The following is an 18,353-nucleotide window of genomic DNA, read 5'->3' on the forward strand; positions in this document are numbered from 1 at the left end:
TTTGGAAGATGACCCACTGTTGTGTAAAAGAGCACATACCGAGCAGAGCAGGAAGCAGGCAGAGCTGTCTTTGGCCAGGCTGTTGTCATGTTGAAGAAATGAAACGATGGGGAGGATTGTTGACGCCATGTTCAATAAAGAACAGGAACGGTTGGGTTTAGGCACAATGTTTCCGAAAAATCAGCAGTGTTCAAATATGTGCGGAAAGCTTCAAATCAAGGCAAGTTTATTTGTGTAGCTCATTCCAGCAACAAAACAATTCAAAATTCTTAACATGAAACATATAATGAAAACATTGTATTCTCCCTGTGTATGTTTTTCATTAGTATGGATGTTTATAGCGGACGTATTGGGCTCTGGGGATCAAACAAACGCACAGAATCACATGCAAACATACACCACGTAAAACACATTATTACTTTGAGGCTTTGTCCACTGGGACATCAGAAACTCGGAGAGAACATCTAGACAGCTGCAGGGTTGCAACACCGTGTGTGTGTGTGTGTGTGTGTATGTGTGTGTGTGTGTGTGTCTGTGTGTGCGTGTGTGTGTGTGTGTGTGTCTGTGTGTGTCTGTGTGTTGAAATGTTGGTTGGGGCGGGGAGGGGGGCAGAGCAGGAGGGGTGGTGCGGGTTTAGGGGAGTCATGGGAGGGAGATGATTTTTGAATGCCTTTGCCAAATATTTGTGTACACTTCATTCTATTATTTTGTGGAAATGTAATTATCCTCTGTTGTGTGTGTGTGTGCATCAAAACCATTGCATGAGAGAACTGAATTACCCCAAAAAGCATTGGTCACACTCACTAGGAGGAATCTGTGAGTTTGACTGGGCTTCTCGCTTCACATATACTGCCATCACGCACAGATAAATACAAGCAGTTTTCTATTTTTTTTTTCATTATTACAATGTTGTTACCACCCGATCCACTTAGTAAGTGCTGCTTCAAAATAATCATATCTGACTGGCATGTGGGAGTTACTGAGTTCTCAGACATACGTCATAGATTTGCAGCCGACAGTAACGTTTGACTTTAGAGTCGGTATGGAAACATTCACAATTGGTGCTGCTCAGCCTCAGCTGGTTTATGTCAATGCTTATTTCACCCCTGAGTGCCTGATTTACTATGATTTATCGGCCCTTTGTCAGCAGACACGCCCAATTCTGAAGCACTTGACGGCCAAAGGTCTCTTGAATTCTTTCACCTAATCCATAAAATCTGGTCAGCTATGGCTTTAAAATCACTTAGATGGTAGTTTTCTTCCTGTTGACCGTCTCAAGTGGCTTGCAAAGTTTTCTTTTAAGCGTCTTAAGTATTCACATCATTTTAACAATACATGAAGAAGCATGCAATCCCTTTAATGAGGGGAAAACGTGATGTTACAGGGTTTTCACATGGAGCACAAAGTTCTTTATATTTTCATCAGATTTGTATAATTTAGTTTGACCCTTCTGTAAGGAAAGTCTTTAACTTTGGAGTATGCAGTGTTGGGTCCATTAAAAAACGAATGTTTACTGTTGTGTCAATGAGAGTTGCTCAAATTAATTGATTTTTAATGTGTACTCCTTTCAAGATCACCAAATTATGCAAACTTAATAAAGTGTATGGTTGTGTGGTTTCCAGTGAAAAGTATAAGTAAAAGTTTCATATTTCCAGCTTCCCGATTTTTCTGAATTACATTTAAATGATTTTAGTACTTTTATTGAATAACTTAATAACAGCTTATTGTGGTGGAATTTCTCACTATTTTCAGAATGTTTATAGATCAAACAAACAAACGATTCTTAGTTTAAATAATAAACAGACAAAATCCATGTTGAAATGTAGCACAAGATGCAGTCCTACACAAAATAGTTAAAAATGAACTCCACCTCAGCTGACTCCAACAGTAAAATCCTGCTTTTAACACAAACGAATAATGATAAGCTAATGATATAACTATCTGCATTAAGTAGTAAACATGTTTAGTACATCTTCCTAATACTCACATTACTTGCAGCACTTCTACCTGTAACAGAATAATTGCATAGTGTGGTTTCACTACATTTACTATTTGGATCTGACTTCTTCCTCCACAGCTGGAAAGCAGAGCCGCTCCACAAGTGCAGGACATCTGGATGCCCCAGGGCCCGGGTGGTGCAGAGAGGAGAGGAGACATGAAAATACGTGTCACGTTCCTCCCTGTGGACATGGAGCAGTGCATTGGTGTCCAGCCCAGTTCAAAGACATGAATGGGATCATTTCTAGGACAATTATTCTGTCTTTGTCAGCATTTGTTTTTTGTTTATAGTGTTTTTGAAGTCTTATTTGCCACATTTTGGGTTAAAAGAGAGATAATCTAGTTCCTGTTCAGTCTTTATTAGAAAGTGCAGCATTTGTACTGTGAAGTACAAATTGAGCTTGTTTCCTGTGAAAGCGGATGAAGAACGTTTTGGGGAGAAGTTTATAGTAACTGTTTAATTGTGTCCCTCTGTCAAGGCCACAGAGTCTGCAGTGCAACATGCTCAACAGCACATCCTCTCTCCACACACACACGAACACACATCACAAACACACACGCACACACACACGCACACACACACACACACACACACACACACACACACACACAAACACACAGACGCTCAACAGAATGCGGTATTGTGTTGAGACATGCAGCGTAAAATGCTGATTATGTCTGTTAACAGTTTAATAATATAAGACTGTGCTAATGACAATAATGATGCACCAGGAATAGTAACCTCCCAAAATAGAGCACGGGATGGATGTCATTACTCCACAGAAAGCTCCTTTGTTTGGTGTGTGTGTGTGTGTGTGTGTGTGTGTGTGTGTGTGTGTGTGTGTGTGTGTGTGCCTGCATGGTTTAATGGCAGTGGTGATGGTGTGAAGGCTGGGGAGGTTTGAGGGGTTGCTCCTGTTTGTTGTGTGTTTGCACATGTGCAAGTGAGTGGGTCCCGCAGCGTGAGATGTTGTGAATTGTTTTGTATTTTCTCCGTCAAGTGATTTGGAAAATTGTTGATCCCTGCAGATTGTCTTTTATCTCATATTCACTCCATGTGGTGGTTTTGTCAGATCATCTGAGAAAGAATTTGTAGAGATACGTGCACACACACACACACACACACACACACACACACACACACACACAAACTCACAAATACATACAAATAGTTATTTTTTTGTTGTATAAATCTTTTTTTTACCAAATTAAAAGTATTTGGAAGAATATTAAAAAAACATACTAAGAGAAAGATAGAAATAAAACGCAAAAGAGAAGAGGAGGAGTAGAAGGGGGGAGGGGGGAGAGAGAAGTCAGTAGCAATATTTTGTTGTTTTACTGTGTCGACATTTTGATTGTCTTGCTGGGGATTTGTGAAGAGGAATGAGCTCTGGATATACAGCAGGAGACGAGACCAGGGTTTCATAGTAAGCCATTGTATAGTATGTTATTGATAATGTGAGCTGTTCCACATTTGCATGGTCAGTTTGATTAAGCCAAAAGTTCATTGAGAGTTTTGATCCGTCTCACCAGTTGAGGAAGATAGTATTGGTGTCTATAGTTTGTTATGAGAAAGACAATTTGTAGATGTGGTAAATTACCCTAAATTTAGGGAGGACAGATTGTTTAAAATAGCCATGGAGGAGGGAGAAAGGGATGGTCAGGCTCAGGATCTGACAGCTTTCCCATGACCTCCGACCGAAAGCGCCTGACAAGTGGACACGGCCAGATTGCCAGTGATTGTCTATTGTAGGGAGGCAGTGTGTGTGTGTGTGTGTGTGTGTGTGTGTGTGTGTGTGTGTGTGTGTGCAGGTGCTGCCGGTGAAAGCCATATAGACAGTGCATTTTGTGGGTGGTGATGTGTGCCCTGTGTGTGAATTTGTACTGAATGAGTTCGGTATAAGAGTTGAGTGACATGGAGAATGTATTGTTGCAAATGGTTTGCCAGTTTATGTTTATGATTTGATCGATATTTATAAAATGACAATAAGGCCACTCTACAAGTGAAACATCCTGTATTCACATTGTTATTTAATGCAGTAGAACAAAAGTGTAGCTCTTCTGTGTTACATTTGTTAATTGTGTCATCAGCCGGAAACAACTGATTTGTTGCAGTTGGTGACACGAGCTTTGCTAAGCCTGTCACGTGCTTTATATGGTTGGATCAGTTAATCAGTAATATGTCATGATGATGGCATAACATTCAGCAATATGACAAACTACATGTTTTGGAAAATGCATTTTCTTTTTCAATAATGTTGAGTGAACATGTCAACTCTTACTGAAGTGAATCTGAGCCAACATGTACCTGACCAGTTCATGTAAAAGTGCCTATGGGCAGCATATGTCGGGGAGTGTGTGTGTCTTGTGTTTTTTGGAGAAAGATCCTGCAGGGGGAAAGACTGGCGGCTCAACCATTCCCATGACACAAAGACCTGTAGTGAAGCTTTGAAGTGCGTCATGAGGACACATCCTCTTTCATCTACACTGTATAGAGTAGAATATGTAGGTCAGTGGGCGAACAAACATTTCATTGTTGATAAAGTTCTGGGAATATTGGATTGGATTGGATTTACTTTATTGATCCCCAATGGGGAAACTGGTTTGCCACCGTAGTCTGTACAACATACAACACAGGAATACAGTAACAACATAAAACAAGCATAGTCACAGGGGGAGTGTGGTCCACTACCATAGTAAAAATAGAAGGTTAAAAAAAGGGAATAAATAACAATATAACAATATCATGATGTGCAAATGAGCAATGTGCAGAAATCAAATCAAATCAGCAGTCATGATTAAAAAGCTTAGCTGCAGCAGGAACAAAAGACCTCCTGAATCTCTCTGTAGAGCATCTCGGTAACAGGAGACGTTCGCTCCTGCCACTTCTAACAAAAGTGCAGTGCAGGGGGTGATCGTCATGTGACAGAACAGTCCTGAGCTTCCTCCTGGTTCTCTGCTCTGTGATGACCTCCAGAGAATCAGGGCTCATACCAATAATGGATCCTGCCTTTTTTATTAGTTTGTTGACCCTGTTCCTGTCCTCTACTGTCAGTCTGCCACCCCAACAAACAACAGCATAAAAAAGGACACTTGCAACAATACCGTGATAAAACAAACATTAAGAAGTGATCTGCTGATTTCAAATTACCCGAGTGTCCTTAAAAAAAAACAATCTGGACTGGGCTTTTTTTTTAAATGACACTGGTGTTCACTTTCCAGTCAAGCGTACTGTCCAGATGCACACTGAGATATTTGTACGAGGGGACCACCTCAACTGACTGTCCCCTAATGAGGATGGGGGTTGCCTGTGCTTTTTTCTTTCTAAAATCAATAATGAGCTCCTTCCTCTAATCAATATTAAGAATCAAGTGGGCTTCCTCACACCAACTTACAAAGCTATCGACTTCCGTTTGGTAATATACCGAAAGTTATGACGCTTTGCACATTTTCAGGAAAAGTATAAGCTTAATGTAATGACATTTTTAAATTATGTAGGTGGAACATTCAAATAAGCACACTGGATATGTTTTGCCTTTCCATGCACTGTTATCTTTGTCATTCTGTACATTTTTATTTAATCGAATTTATAGAATGTATTATTCTTTCATAATTTATATCAAACTTTTAGCAGGACATACACACCATAAAAAGACAACATCGTATATAGTGAGACAAATGCTGTTGTTAAGTCGTGTCTAGGCAGCGGAGAGGGAAGGATGCTCGTGTCTGTGACGTGATTGGTTGTCTCTGCAGCCTCCGGGCTCGTGCCTATAAAAGCCCGCACCGTCCCACGGCGCGTCAGAGTGGAGCGAAGGAACCTGACGCGCGCACGGTGGTACACACTGGACGCCGCGTGAACTATCACTGTTGGAATCTGCCAAACTGATCGCCTTCATTCAGGAAAAATAAGCATATCAGGCCAATAAGTGGGAATTCTGCTGGAATACTGATAGGGAAACGTTTTGGCCTTTTTGACCACAACGCAGCACAGTACTACGGCAAGGTAAGTTGAAAATGTTAACGTCATCGACCGAGATTTGATTAAACCTCGTGCGTAATTTTAAGTAGCAAAACAATTTCACTCCTGACTCTAACTTGGTGTGGAAGTAAACACAACCACATGACTTTGGTGACTGCGCCACTTTTGATAAATTAATTCTTAACATTACAACCTGACTTTATGTATGTATTAACTTTGTAGGCTATAAACTTTATGTAGCATGACAATTATTTATCTATCTATCTATCTATCTATCTATCTATCTATCTATCTATCTATCTATCTATCTATCTATCTATCTATCTATCTATCTATCTATCTATCGATATGGTTAACAATCTCACAAATGTGTTTAAATTCAAATATATAAAAAAAAAAAAAATGAGCAGTGCCGGGTCAGTTATTATGGTTTGCATGTCAAATTTCTTTACATTTTGTTTTCGCACAACGGGATTTTTTTTTATCTTTTTTATTTTTTTACTTGACCGCATTCAGTCTGTCTTTCTGGAAGTGTGGAGGGTTTTATAAACTCGTGTGTGTTGGGTTGGAGGGGCCTATAGATGCCCTCCTATGCTGGCAATTTAGTTTTCATTTGGTTCCATATTTCATTAATATATAGGCCTAGGTTTGCTTTGTTGTTGCTGTTTCGGGTCGTCACAGCTAAATCTATCCACAGTTTGCACAAGTCTTTCAATAACGACCTGCCGTTATATGTACAGCTCTTATGGTGGCCTCTGCTATAACATCTGGCATATACCATAAACAATATTTAGTGTTGAATAACATATTTTGAATGAGCGAATTAAAAACTATGTGACTGGCTTTTCTCATGTATAAAGGGATTTATTGGATCCTATCATTTAGGAGACCACTAAACTCGGGGGAACTGGCAACAAAATCGTATTTCGCGATTATACAATAGAGGCTGTAAATTTTAACTGCCACATCCTTGAATGAAGGTGCAGTGCAGCTGTTATTTTTTTCACTTTTTTTTAATCCCCCACCCCATTCCTGTTATGACCGACAGTTGTTCCATTTATTCCGAAGTGCAGATATATTTAGACAAAATAACAGGAACACCTTGCAATGTCAACACAACCCCCCAGAAAATCAAATAATAAGCCACAGGGCTGAATCAACACTGAAGTTACACCGACAACATAGTGATCAGCATCTGTTGCAGGAGAATATTGTGTTTGGTATACAGATGTTTGTGCAGTTGTGTCCTTGTTTTCATGGTTTTATCAAAATAAACAGAGGTGGAATGTAACTTAGTACATTTTTATCTTTTCAAGTGCTGTACTTGAGGTATTTGCGTTTAATGCTAGCCTACTTTAAATTTCTATTCCACCACATTTCAGAGAGAAGTATGGTACTTTTTAGTCTTATAGTCATTTTAATTTTTTTTTTTTTACAGATTTAGCTTATAAAATAGAAAATATTGTTAAGGCTTAGGGCAGTCCTTCCCATCCTTTTATCGTTTGCAATCTAATTGGGGCCCATTGTTTTGTTACAATTGTCTATAAGTTGTTATCAGCTTCAACAAAGAGACAACTTCTCACGTGGTTCAATTACTGTTGAAACGAATCCATGAGATAGCTTTAAAGGGGAAAATGAGTCTCAAAGATGTAAAAATCCTGCAATATTTCACATCAGGATCCTTCAGAGTCCTCTGGGGCCCTTTAAGAGGCGCCCAGCCCTTAGGTGTAATTTTTTCTTTTCATAAATGATTTCCATTTTGCTAGTTATAGTTGAATTACATACACTTGAGTGGGATTTTAATTGCAAGGATTTTATATGTAGTGGAGTATTTAGGCAATGTGGTAGAGATACTTTTGCTAAAGGATCTGTCTTCTTCCTCCACCACTGGAGCCAAACACCTGCAAGATATGTTTCATTTTGATGAAAAAAACTTTTGCTTCATAAAATCAATCAGGTTTCATGATCTGGCAAACATTCTGAGTAATGTTTTGACCTGGATACCAAATGTGAAGCAGCCTGCAAGATATAAATGATCACATTAAGCTATTACATTTTACGAGCTCCAGATGAAAATCACATTTTGTTTTTTCTCTTTTTATTTCATGAAATTTTGTTGATTATGGAGAATGCTTACTTTTCAAAATCAGTGAATATCTCCGCACGATCCGCTACCTGTCCGTACTGTGTATTAGCTGAATGAAATTGAGTGCTATTACACAGCCTAGGTTTTATAAAATGGTATGTATACTGAGGGTATGTAAACTAAAAGGGGGCCACTAGCAAAATGCTGTTTACAGTGCCCCGGCTGTGTATCAACACAAAACTTTTTTTTCAGCACTCATACAATACAGACACACACACACACACACACACTCTCTCTCTCTCTCTCTCTCTCGCTCTTTTAACACTTTTCCTTACTCTTCCTGCCCTCTCTTCCCACACACAAACACACGTTTTGAAGTTTGTGTGCTAGTAACCCCTCCACTTTATCTTCACTGATTGCCAACTTTTCCACTTCGTTTTCTTTTAAGATGTTAAGCCAGTGAGGCTAACAGTCGGATGTTTGTAAAGTAAAACTCTGTTAGATTAAGGAGATCAGACCAATTAAAACGCAGCTTTCTAATTTGATCAGACAGCCCTGCTCTAACACGGCCTAATGAGGCACCATGTTGTACAACACAAGGCCATGACCACATTTTATAAAAAGGGATTCCATTCCTTGTGTGTGTGTGTGTGTGTGTGTGTGTGTGTGTGTGTGTGTGTGTGTGTGTGTGAGTGTGTGTGTGTGTGTGTGTGTGTGTGTGTGTGTGTGTGTGTGCGGTCAAGAGGTCTGCACATCCACTTAGAGATGGAGAGATTGTGCATGCGTGTGCATGCGTGTGCATGCGTGTGCCTGCGTGCGTGCCTGCGTGCGTGCGTGTGTGTGTGTGTGTGTGTGTGTGTGTGAGCGAGAGACAGAGAGACAGAGAGACAGAGTGTGTGAGATTGCGGGCCCTGATAGCGGATATGGTCAATACGCCTATTTATCTGAGCGACGCCACAGGGCATTCTGGATGGTACACATGAGTCTTTAGAGGCTCAGGGCCGTGCAAGGGTCTTTGTGCAACAGACAGAGAGTACCTCTGTGACAAACACACACACACACACACAAAAAATACACTTACACAAGTACATATTCCTAATGTGCTTATGCTATCTTATGTGATTTTACCAAAATATATCCCAGTCATAAGTATTTCAACACATGTTTACCTTGGAACATTTTTCTCATGAATAATGATCAAAACTTTGCTCTGTTTGCATGAACTGTGTGTTATCAAAACTTAATAACCTGTCCTACAAAGAGTAGGATCGGGCTGAAGAAGTAAGCTGATCTCCCTGATGTATGGACTCCCTCACTTCATCAACAAACAATTAACTCAATAAATGGACAAGACAAAATAGTCTACAGCATTACTAGGCTCTTAATGCTATTATGTGTATTAGTTGAGCATGTTTGCTTGTTGACATTTAAACGATGGACACGGCCGAGGCTGAGCAAAAACACAAAACAAATAAACATTGTGACCTGACGATGGCGCTAGATGACCAACAAAGTCGCCCCAGTTCATCCTGAGGGAGACATTAATGTCCAGTGTTGGGCAGGCTGCTTTGGTTATCTAAAGCTTACTTGATTAAAATGTATTTCCTTTTATAGCCCAAACATGTTTGTAGGTGTTGTTTTAGTTAAATCACAATGCAAATATAAATACAGTTGGACTAGAGCAATCTACTGCAAAATGTAGTCAAACTACATGTAGTGCATTATTCCCCCACACTGTGAATGTGAAAATATCTGTGTCTTTCCATTCAGTAGATGTTGACAAACTGTATATCACAGGATAAGTGTATACTTTGTCCTGCTGGGGGATATATATAGTAAAATCAGATTGTCACCACAGGCATATGCATTCTTCCTCTTGGGACCATAAACCTCTTGGTGATATATTCTTTGAGCTGCTTGTGTGTGTATATAATCTGATGGTTTATTTGCTTTCTCTGCAGGACTCACTGGCTCACACTGACACTTCCCGGCTTGGAGCGAGGGCCCCATGTGTGGATGTGAGAGAGTGTGTGCGTGTGCCTGTATGTGTGTATGTGTGTGACCTCTGTAAGCCTTTGAGTGAGTGGAACGTCCTGCTATGAGCGCCAGGATGAGGGCCGGGGCTGTGATGTGTCTCCTGGTGGTCCTTACCCTAACACTGGAGGTCAGAGCATCATCTCGGTTCGTTCGTGACTCCGAAGCTTCAGAACTGTCCAAAATAAACGCCTCCAACGTCCCAGTTCCGCCCGTGCAGCCGCCCAGACCGCGGGGAGCCTTCCCCCCCATGTGTGTAAAGCCCACGGTGATCAAGAACGCCTTCAAGTACGTCAACACCGTCGTCTCCTGCCTGATTTTCGTGGTGGGGATCATCGGAAACTCGGCACTGCTCAGGATCATATACAAGAACAAGTGTATGAGGAACGGACCAAACGTCTTGATAGGCAGCCTGGCATTGGGGGACCTGCTATACATCATCATCGCCATCCCCATCAATGTGTTTAAGGTGAGCATGTTAACCCTTTGTGTCTGATAGTATTTGTTTTAAAGGTGGAGTCAGCGATACTGGAGAATGTTAGTTGTCAAAATCACTTTTTGTCAAATTCGTATATCCAATATCTTATGATGACCCGATACTGGTCCGTATTATGTGTGCACTGAAAAAAAATCTGGTGTTAATAAATAAACAGCCAGGCTCTGTAAACAGGAAAGTTGCTAGCTACGGTGAGCCTCCTTTGTTTACAAACCCTTTGTTCATATCACAGTTTACAGAGCCTAGGCTGTGTATTAACACCAGCTTTTTTTCTGCTCACACCCAGTCAAGTCAAGGGAGATATTCAATGATTTTCACAAAAGGTGTTTTGACAACAAACGTTCTCCAGAATTGCTGACTCCACCTTTAAGTATTTATTTTGTTTGTTGTAAAGTATGTGAACAATTTTCTCTCCCACATCTTTAGTTCAAAGATATACAACTCTTTGAAACGTATACCAACATCTCATGGTTATAAGCCAATCGATTTGCTCAATACATTTTTTTTTATGATGCAGCTTTTTGTGCATGGCATGAAATCTGGCTTCAACAATTCTGGCATTTTGAAAACAATTTGCTTCAAATGACTCCAGTTTATTGCCCATCTCTGATTCTGTGTCTAATTTGGTGCGGCTTTAATCAAAGGCAAGTTGCCAGCACTGAACTTTTTACACAGTTTTGGATGATTTGTTTGCAATGTAATTTCTGGGCACATCCTGTGGTGGTCTGTGGTTAGTGGCAAGTTAATTGCCGTGGTTTTTTCTCTGCAATCAGTTTGTTTTGTGTGGTTTTCTTAATTTCCTTTTTACAACTCACCCTGCATACTTGTCTGCCTACACTACGAGGGTTCATTAAAAACCAAACAACTCAATAACCAGATGCAAAAGTCTGTAAAGAATTGAGTGTTGGGATTTTAAGGAAAAAACAATGCACTTGTGGGAAACGTGTGTGTGAAGTGAAAACATCCAGCAGGTTTGGGCGTTAATGCAATGCAACTCCCATAGTACACATAGGCTACATCCTTAGTATTTAGTGTGGTAGAAAGATGTAGGATATCCAAATTCATGAAGTCAAATGCAGTATGCTATAGGTCGCAATTTCTTGATTAGAAAACCAGAATGCTTTTTGGGCAGTTCTGACCCGCAGTCCACTGCACAGCTAAAAATAATGTCACAATGACTAAGCCTACGCGTAAGAAAAAAAACAGCAATGCAACAGATATACAGGCAAAAGAGTCAAGTATGAGTATGTCCCAATTGTATGCATACTACATTCAAACTAGGTACTTTTCATAGACAGCTGCAGTATTGTTCAAAGAAAGACTATACGATTTGGAACACAGCCTATGTGTAAACTGGAAAGCTATGCTGCACAAATACCAGGCAAAACTAAGAAATAGTCAGATTTATATATTTTCATTGTCTTAGATGTCCTGCTTTTCTGTCCTGTCATGTTGAAGATGATAAGAGAAAAATAAATTCTAAATGGTAACGAGAAACAGGACCTGCTGATTAAACCAGGCGGGGTGTTGAAATGTGGAAGGTCATAAAACCTCGAGTTACGGGCAAAATAATAAACGATACATTTCTTTCTTCAAGTGACTGTGAAGCACAGAGCAGACCTAGACAATGAGAATGTGTAACCTGATTGGATGTTGACACGGACCTGCCGCCAAACTAATTCTACTGATTTACCCCTGGGAGAATGACATGCATTGTGAGGAAGAACAGATTCATGTTGCTTTTGGCCTATGACCGCTTTAGGAATAATGTATTTAAAACTGAGTCTGGATGTGCCTTTAAACAAACCTTTAAAGAGGTCTGTCCATGTGTTTATACAGGTGCCACCTGCTAAATTCCTCTCATTACAGTCTGTCTGCCTCCCATTATATTTCCCTGCAGCTAATAGCCGAGGACTGGCCGTTTGGCGTTTACATCTGTAAGTTGATGCCGTTCATCCAGAAGGCTTCAGTGGGGATCACCGTCCTAAGCCTGTGTGCCCTGAGCATTGACCGGTAAGTAGACTTCTGCTACGCACAAACACATGAAAAACACTAGTGCCGAAAGCAGCTGATACATATATTGTGAATTAGGTTTGTTCATTTACTTACCTAATAATGTAAATATATTCTAGATTCATTACACAAAGTGAAATATGTCAGGCCTTTCTTTAATTTTGATGATTATGAAATAAAAAATCCAGTATCTCAAAATATTACATAAAACCAACCTAAAAATGTATAATACAGAAGTCTCAATCTTCTAAAAAGTGTGTTTATTTTAGATTAATTTCACTTTTTTTTAATGTATTGATATTCTTAGTTTTTAGGTTAACCCATACATGTATATGTGTGTTTGCATAGCTACCATGCGGTGACGTCGTGGAGCAGGGTGAAGGGCATGGGCATCCCTCTGTGGAAGGCTGTGGAGGTGACTCTGATCTGGCTGCTGGCCGTGGTGCTGGCAGTGCCCGAGGCGCTGGCCTTCGACATGCTTGAGATGTCCTACAGAGGAAACAAGCTGCGCGTGTGTCTGCTGCATCCAGAGCAGACCACCAGCTTTATGAGGGTAAGAACTTGGTTAGATGGGTGTAATCTGTTGGCAATGATGGAAGAAGTATTTACAATGTCTGTTTGTAAATGTTCATGGTGAAAATTTAAAAAGTAAAGTAAATGTATTACCAAAGAAAGATTGATTAATATCTTCATAGGAGCGGTGCAGGCCGCCATGTTGCATCACCATGTTTCTACAGTAGCATAAAGTCCTTACGTGTTTTTATTGGGTGTCCGCCGGAAATGTAGGCCTACCTGTTGGAAGACAAGGAAAGAATACTATAGAAAAAATAACTAAATACATCTTCACCTCATCACTTGTCTTGATATGGTGGAAAGACTTGAGGCAGTGGAGGATGATGCCATCTTTAGTAATGCTTCCTTGAAGGCCACTGTAGCTTCTGTAAATTCACCCAAAGGGAGGGGTTAGCAAGGTAGCGTTACACATGTAGATACTCAGATATTACACACTGCGCCTTTAAAAATGTCCAACAGCTGGATACGTACACGGAAACATGATTCGAATAACTTTCGCTTGGCATAGATTGTAGGAATATATCAATTCAAAATGTTTGACAGGGATCGCACCTTATGTTGTCATTATTTCTCCACAGGCATATGGTCAAAATATCCTGAACACATATTAAGATCCTGCTCTTAAGGGAAACGTTAGGAAGAAACAAAAAGATTTTCAGTTCAACCTGCACCTGATGTTATGTTCAAGCACAAATGAGGACATGATGGTTCACTCAGGAATTTTTCAACTGTTTTTCAGTCTCTGCCCAACAAAGAATTAGTGATTCATAATAACAATACATAAACGCTGCATGAAAATCACCAGAATATGATGTGTTCCTCATAATATTCATGGTCCGTTCATACAGCTGCAGCGAGGTTTATATGTGAAGGCCTCATTTGAACCAGAGCAGTCGGAGGGGATTTCAGGACACTGTGGACATAAAGCACAAAGCGCCTTTGTCTTTTCCTGCGTGATCCATCATTTCTAATCAGCGAACTGTAATTTGAACTTGATGTCTCTAATAAAATAAGACATAATTCAGCCCGTGCTGGTGGATTGTTTTCAGAAGCTTTTGGACCTGATTGAGAAAATGTCCTTAACTCACCCAAATCAAACTTTATCACAAAAGCATAAAATAAAAACGCTACAAAGGGAAGTATTGGTGCCAAACCAAAACAAGTCTGATACTAATATAACATATTATCGATGGCTTTAGAAGTGTGTAAAACTCTCTTTATTCTACTTCAGTCCAGAACCACCTGTCACAACACGTCATGCTGCTCAACTGGAAACATATTGCTTTTGAACAACTAGTGACATTTAAATAAAATAATTCAGAAAATATTCTAAACTATCGTGCCATCGTGCTGGACTCTCAAACAAATCAAAGGACCACATTGTTTCAAAAATTAAATTAGTTTTGCTTTGTGGTTTTGGTACTAGAATATATTTAAAATAATTTTTTGAACAAATAAATTATGTTTGACTATCACCGTTTAGTTTTATGAATAAAATATAGTCTGCTGAGATGAGATGATAATATAAAAAAAAAATCCCTCTCAGTATAGATATAGAGACACTTTGGTTTATAGGGAAACCCAGCAACACTGTATTTTATTGTTAAATAAAAAAAGATTTTGACTGGCAATTTTTCTTCTCCCAGTTCTACCAGGATGGGAAGGACTGGTGGCTGTTTGGGTTCTACTTCTGCCTCCCTCTGGCCTGCACCGGAATCTTCTACACACTCATGTCCTGTGAGATGCTCAGTCGCAAGAAAGGAATGAGGATCGCACTCAACGACCACATGAAACAGGTAAACATGAGAACGACTTTGTCATGTTCGCCTTCAGAGCCCACGTGACCAAGCAATGGCTGCACTAAGCAGTAGGGCTGTGACCAAAAAATTTGACACGTGAATGTATTGTGATATTTTATATTTGTATCGTATCATCAGCTCCAAATATTTAAATAATAATGATGTTGATAATAAGTTTTATATTGGTGTTTGAAATTTAAATAAAGTTTTGAATAAAATACATTTTCAGTGAATATCAACAAAAAAATTGCAATGAATGGTTATATATCATATCATGACCTATGTATGTATTGTGATTCATATTGTATCGTGAAAGTCCTTGTCAATACCCTGCCCTACTCAGCAGTATCCATGTTTGTCTCTGTGTGCATAGCGGAGGGAAGTGGCCAAGACGGTGTTCTGCCTGGTGTTGATTTTTGCCCTGTGCTGGCTGCCTCTACATCTCAGCCGTATTCTCAAGAAAACAATTTACGACCAGAATGACCCAAACCGCTGTGAGCTGCTCAGGTAGGCACCCAGATACAGAGCAGGTGACGCAAACACACCGCACGCTACATGGGAACCCATTGTTCCCAGCTCCCCTCTGACTTCCTGAAGTCCTGACTAAACTTTGCCCTTTCCCCTCTGCCAGCTTCCTGCTAGTGATGGATTACATCGGCATCAACATGGCCTCCTTAAACTCCTGCATCAACCCCATCGCCCTCTACTTTGTCAGCCAGAAGTTTAAAAACTGCTTCCAGGTAAGAGGCCAAGGACGGGCACTGAAAATAGATTGTAAAAAATGATGACGCTAGGAAAACTCCCATTTTCAAGGCAACTGTCCACAATAGAAGTTTTAAGGAAAACTGCCAGTATTTGAGCAGGCTAATTACCTTTTGTTGAGATAAATGATCATACATATGTAATGAAGATGTACCTTTTTCGTAAAAATTACGAGTTCTAGATACTAAGAAATAGTTGTGCCAACTTATTTTCTGCCATACAGATAAAAAACAAAACTAATTTGGTCAAAATGTTGATTCATACATTAAACAGTGTTAAAACATGAACATGAACAATACATATGAATGAAAAGCTTTATCAACAATATAATAATGATAATTAGTTGGCTGGAATGTCTGCAGTTTTCCTTACAACTTAAGAGTTTTAGTTGGCCTCAAAACTCCAAAATCTAGTGAATTCTGAATTTAACTATTTAAATTTTACGGTGTATGGGACCTTTTATGAAGTAGAGTCAATAACATTTGTGTGTGTGTGTGTGTTGCAGACCTGCCTGTGCTGCTGGTGCTACAGAACGTGTCCTCTGGACGAGCGAGGTTCTGCGATACGCTGGAAGGGCTCTCTTCACGGGAACGGACTAGACCGCTCCACCAGCTCCCGCTCCAGTCAGAAATACACAATCTCTTCCTAAACACACACACACACACACACACACACACACACAATCTCCCTTCACTCACCTCTACTGCCAAACCCAATGCTCCCATCACCCAGGAACATATGGTCCATCACATCCGAGTGAGGAGGAGGAAAAAAAACGGAGCAAGAATAACTTACAACAGATGGAAACCGGCCCAAACTGATGAATATAACAGAACTTTACCTGCTCAGACTGTTACACTAACTGCAAACAACTTGTGGTGACATAAGCAATGCTTCATACATCTGTTTATACTGCCACAGAGGACTGAGAGTGGACCATGCATTTATAAAGAATGTTTATCAAAGCCACATGTAAATATATCTACAGGATTATCTACATGCATATTGCAGATCTGTGATCATATATCTAGCCTTGGTGCCTCATGTACAAACCAGCACTGATGACTATATAGCTTTGTTACCTCACGGGGAGAGACGGAGGAGAAACTGTGACCCTGAGTTATTTTTGCCAAAAAAAAGCCTCTAAGGTGCGATTCCTTTTTGAGTGCCTTTTGTAAACTCTATTAGCAGACAGTTATCTCACAATCAGACTGAATGCGTCACTGACCTCTTCAAAGACCCACGTATGACGTCATATGAGGGAGAAATGGGCCCAACTGTATGTGTCACAGTCATGCCGAGATAACATCTGTTATCTGGAAATAATCGCTTCTTTGGAAATAGTCAACCAGAGGGCAGCTGGTGTACGAATCTGTTGACACACACCAGGTGATTCCAACCATCCTACACGGACCTTTTTAGTACCTTTTTCTTTTTTATGATGCAGTACTCGTGGTTGTAAGTGGTGTGTTATTCCACCGTGTATAAGCAGTTTCTTACGTCACTATATTTCTAAGTAAATATCACAAACTGCGTAAAAGCTTGTTCAGTCCTCCAAACACGAGGTATCCACTTATCATGCCAGACAATTCAAACTCCGTCGGTGTTGCTTCAGGAAAGCATTTTGTAAAACGTATTATTTTGAGGCTATTTTGGAAGAAGAAAAAATATTTTGTACAGCCGTGTGTTTCTAAGCAGTGAATGTTTTTAGTGGCGATTATATATATATGTGTCTTTATACATAACTGATCCTAGAAATCATGTAAATATATATTGATGGTTTCCATTCAACATAATCCGGGAAAAGTAAAAATCACGATGAGCGAATGATTTGGTGTGTTTTGAACCAACATATACTGTATGTTCGGGAGAGACACAGGCTATGGAAGGATTATTGGACACAGAAAGAGAAATGTTTTCCTAATAAAATAAACCGTAAAACATTGGGGATATGACATCAGTGGCTCGGTTGTAAAGTTCGTACTAAGGGTCTCTGACCTTAACTCCACCAGACAGCACATATGGATTGTCTGGTTTTATTATTATCATTTGGTAGCCTATAACATTTTGCATGTGTTACAATCCATTGTAAGCTACGTTTGAATACTTTTATCAAAGTTTTTCCTTTAACACTGATGACACATGCACAAAATGAAACAAATGATAGGGTCCGTTTTTTTTGGCTCTTGGTGCATCGCGGCTACAACATATTGTATCAAACAAATTTGGCGTTTTCTATATGAAACTGATAAGAAAAGTGTGTCCTCTTTGGAAACCAAATGTATGCTGAGATACCAGACAATGTGTTTGTATACTGAAGTTTTTAAAAAATTACATGATGTATGTATTATAAAATGTGTGTGTGTGTGTGTGTGTGTGTGTGTGTGTGTGTTTTGGACAGATATTACATTTCAACTCAGCTGACCATGTGGTATGTGACTCATATCTATTGAAGCCATCTTCACCTTGTCTGTAAGCTACATTTGGAAGGCCTGATCCTCCGTGACGTGACGGTCTTTAGAGAAGGTCAACCCAGCTAAGAAGTCATTTAGAAAGGAATGTGCGGTTGAAGATATAATGTAATGTGAATATTTTACCTTGTGTTTTAAA

The 18,353-nt window shown here is 39.8% G+C and overlaps 1 protein-coding gene across 2 annotated transcripts; it reads left to right on the forward strand.

The window, feature by feature from the left end:
• Positions 1-3,373: 3,373 nt before the first annotated feature.
• Positions 3,374-18,353, forward strand: LOC307256421 (endothelin receptor type B-like). 2 transcript variants are annotated; one of them, XM_080035367.1, is made up of 8 exons: positions 3,374-3,425; positions 10,028-10,569; positions 12,497-12,609; positions 12,958-13,162; positions 14,829-14,978; positions 15,355-15,488; positions 15,613-15,721; positions 16,249-18,353. In XM_080035367.1, exons 2-8 carry the CDS (start codon positions 10,165-10,167, stop codon positions 16,390-16,392), a joined length of 1,260 nt encoding a protein of 419 aa, XP_079891493.1. In that variant the 5' UTR covers positions 3,374-3,425; positions 10,028-10,164; the 3' UTR covers positions 16,393-18,353. The 2 variants fall into 2 exon arrangements, with proteins under 2 accessions (XP_079891493.1, XP_079891492.1); XM_080035366.1 differs by lacking the exon at positions 3,374-3,425 and adding an exon at positions 5,816-6,004.

The sequence above is a fragment of the Ammodytes marinus genome (genome assembly GCF_949987685.1).
Source record: "Ammodytes marinus genome assembly, chromosome: 10".
Lineage (NCBI taxonomy): Eukaryota > Metazoa > Chordata > Actinopteri > Uranoscopiformes > Ammodytidae > Ammodytes > Ammodytes marinus.

Coding starts and splice junctions, on each gene's coding strand:
- LOC307256421 (XM_080035367.1), top strand. CDS start 10,165: ATGAGCGCCAGGATGAGGGCCGGGGCTGTGATGTGTCTCCTGGTGGTC. Junction 13,163..14,828: donor AGACCACCAGCTTTATGAGG/GTAAGAACTTGG, acceptor TTCTTCTCCCAG/TTCTACCAGGATGGGAAGGA. Junction 15,722..16,248: donor AGTTTAAAAACTGCTTCCAG/GTAAGAGGCCAA, acceptor TGTGTGTTGCAG/ACCTGCCTGTGCTGCTGGTG.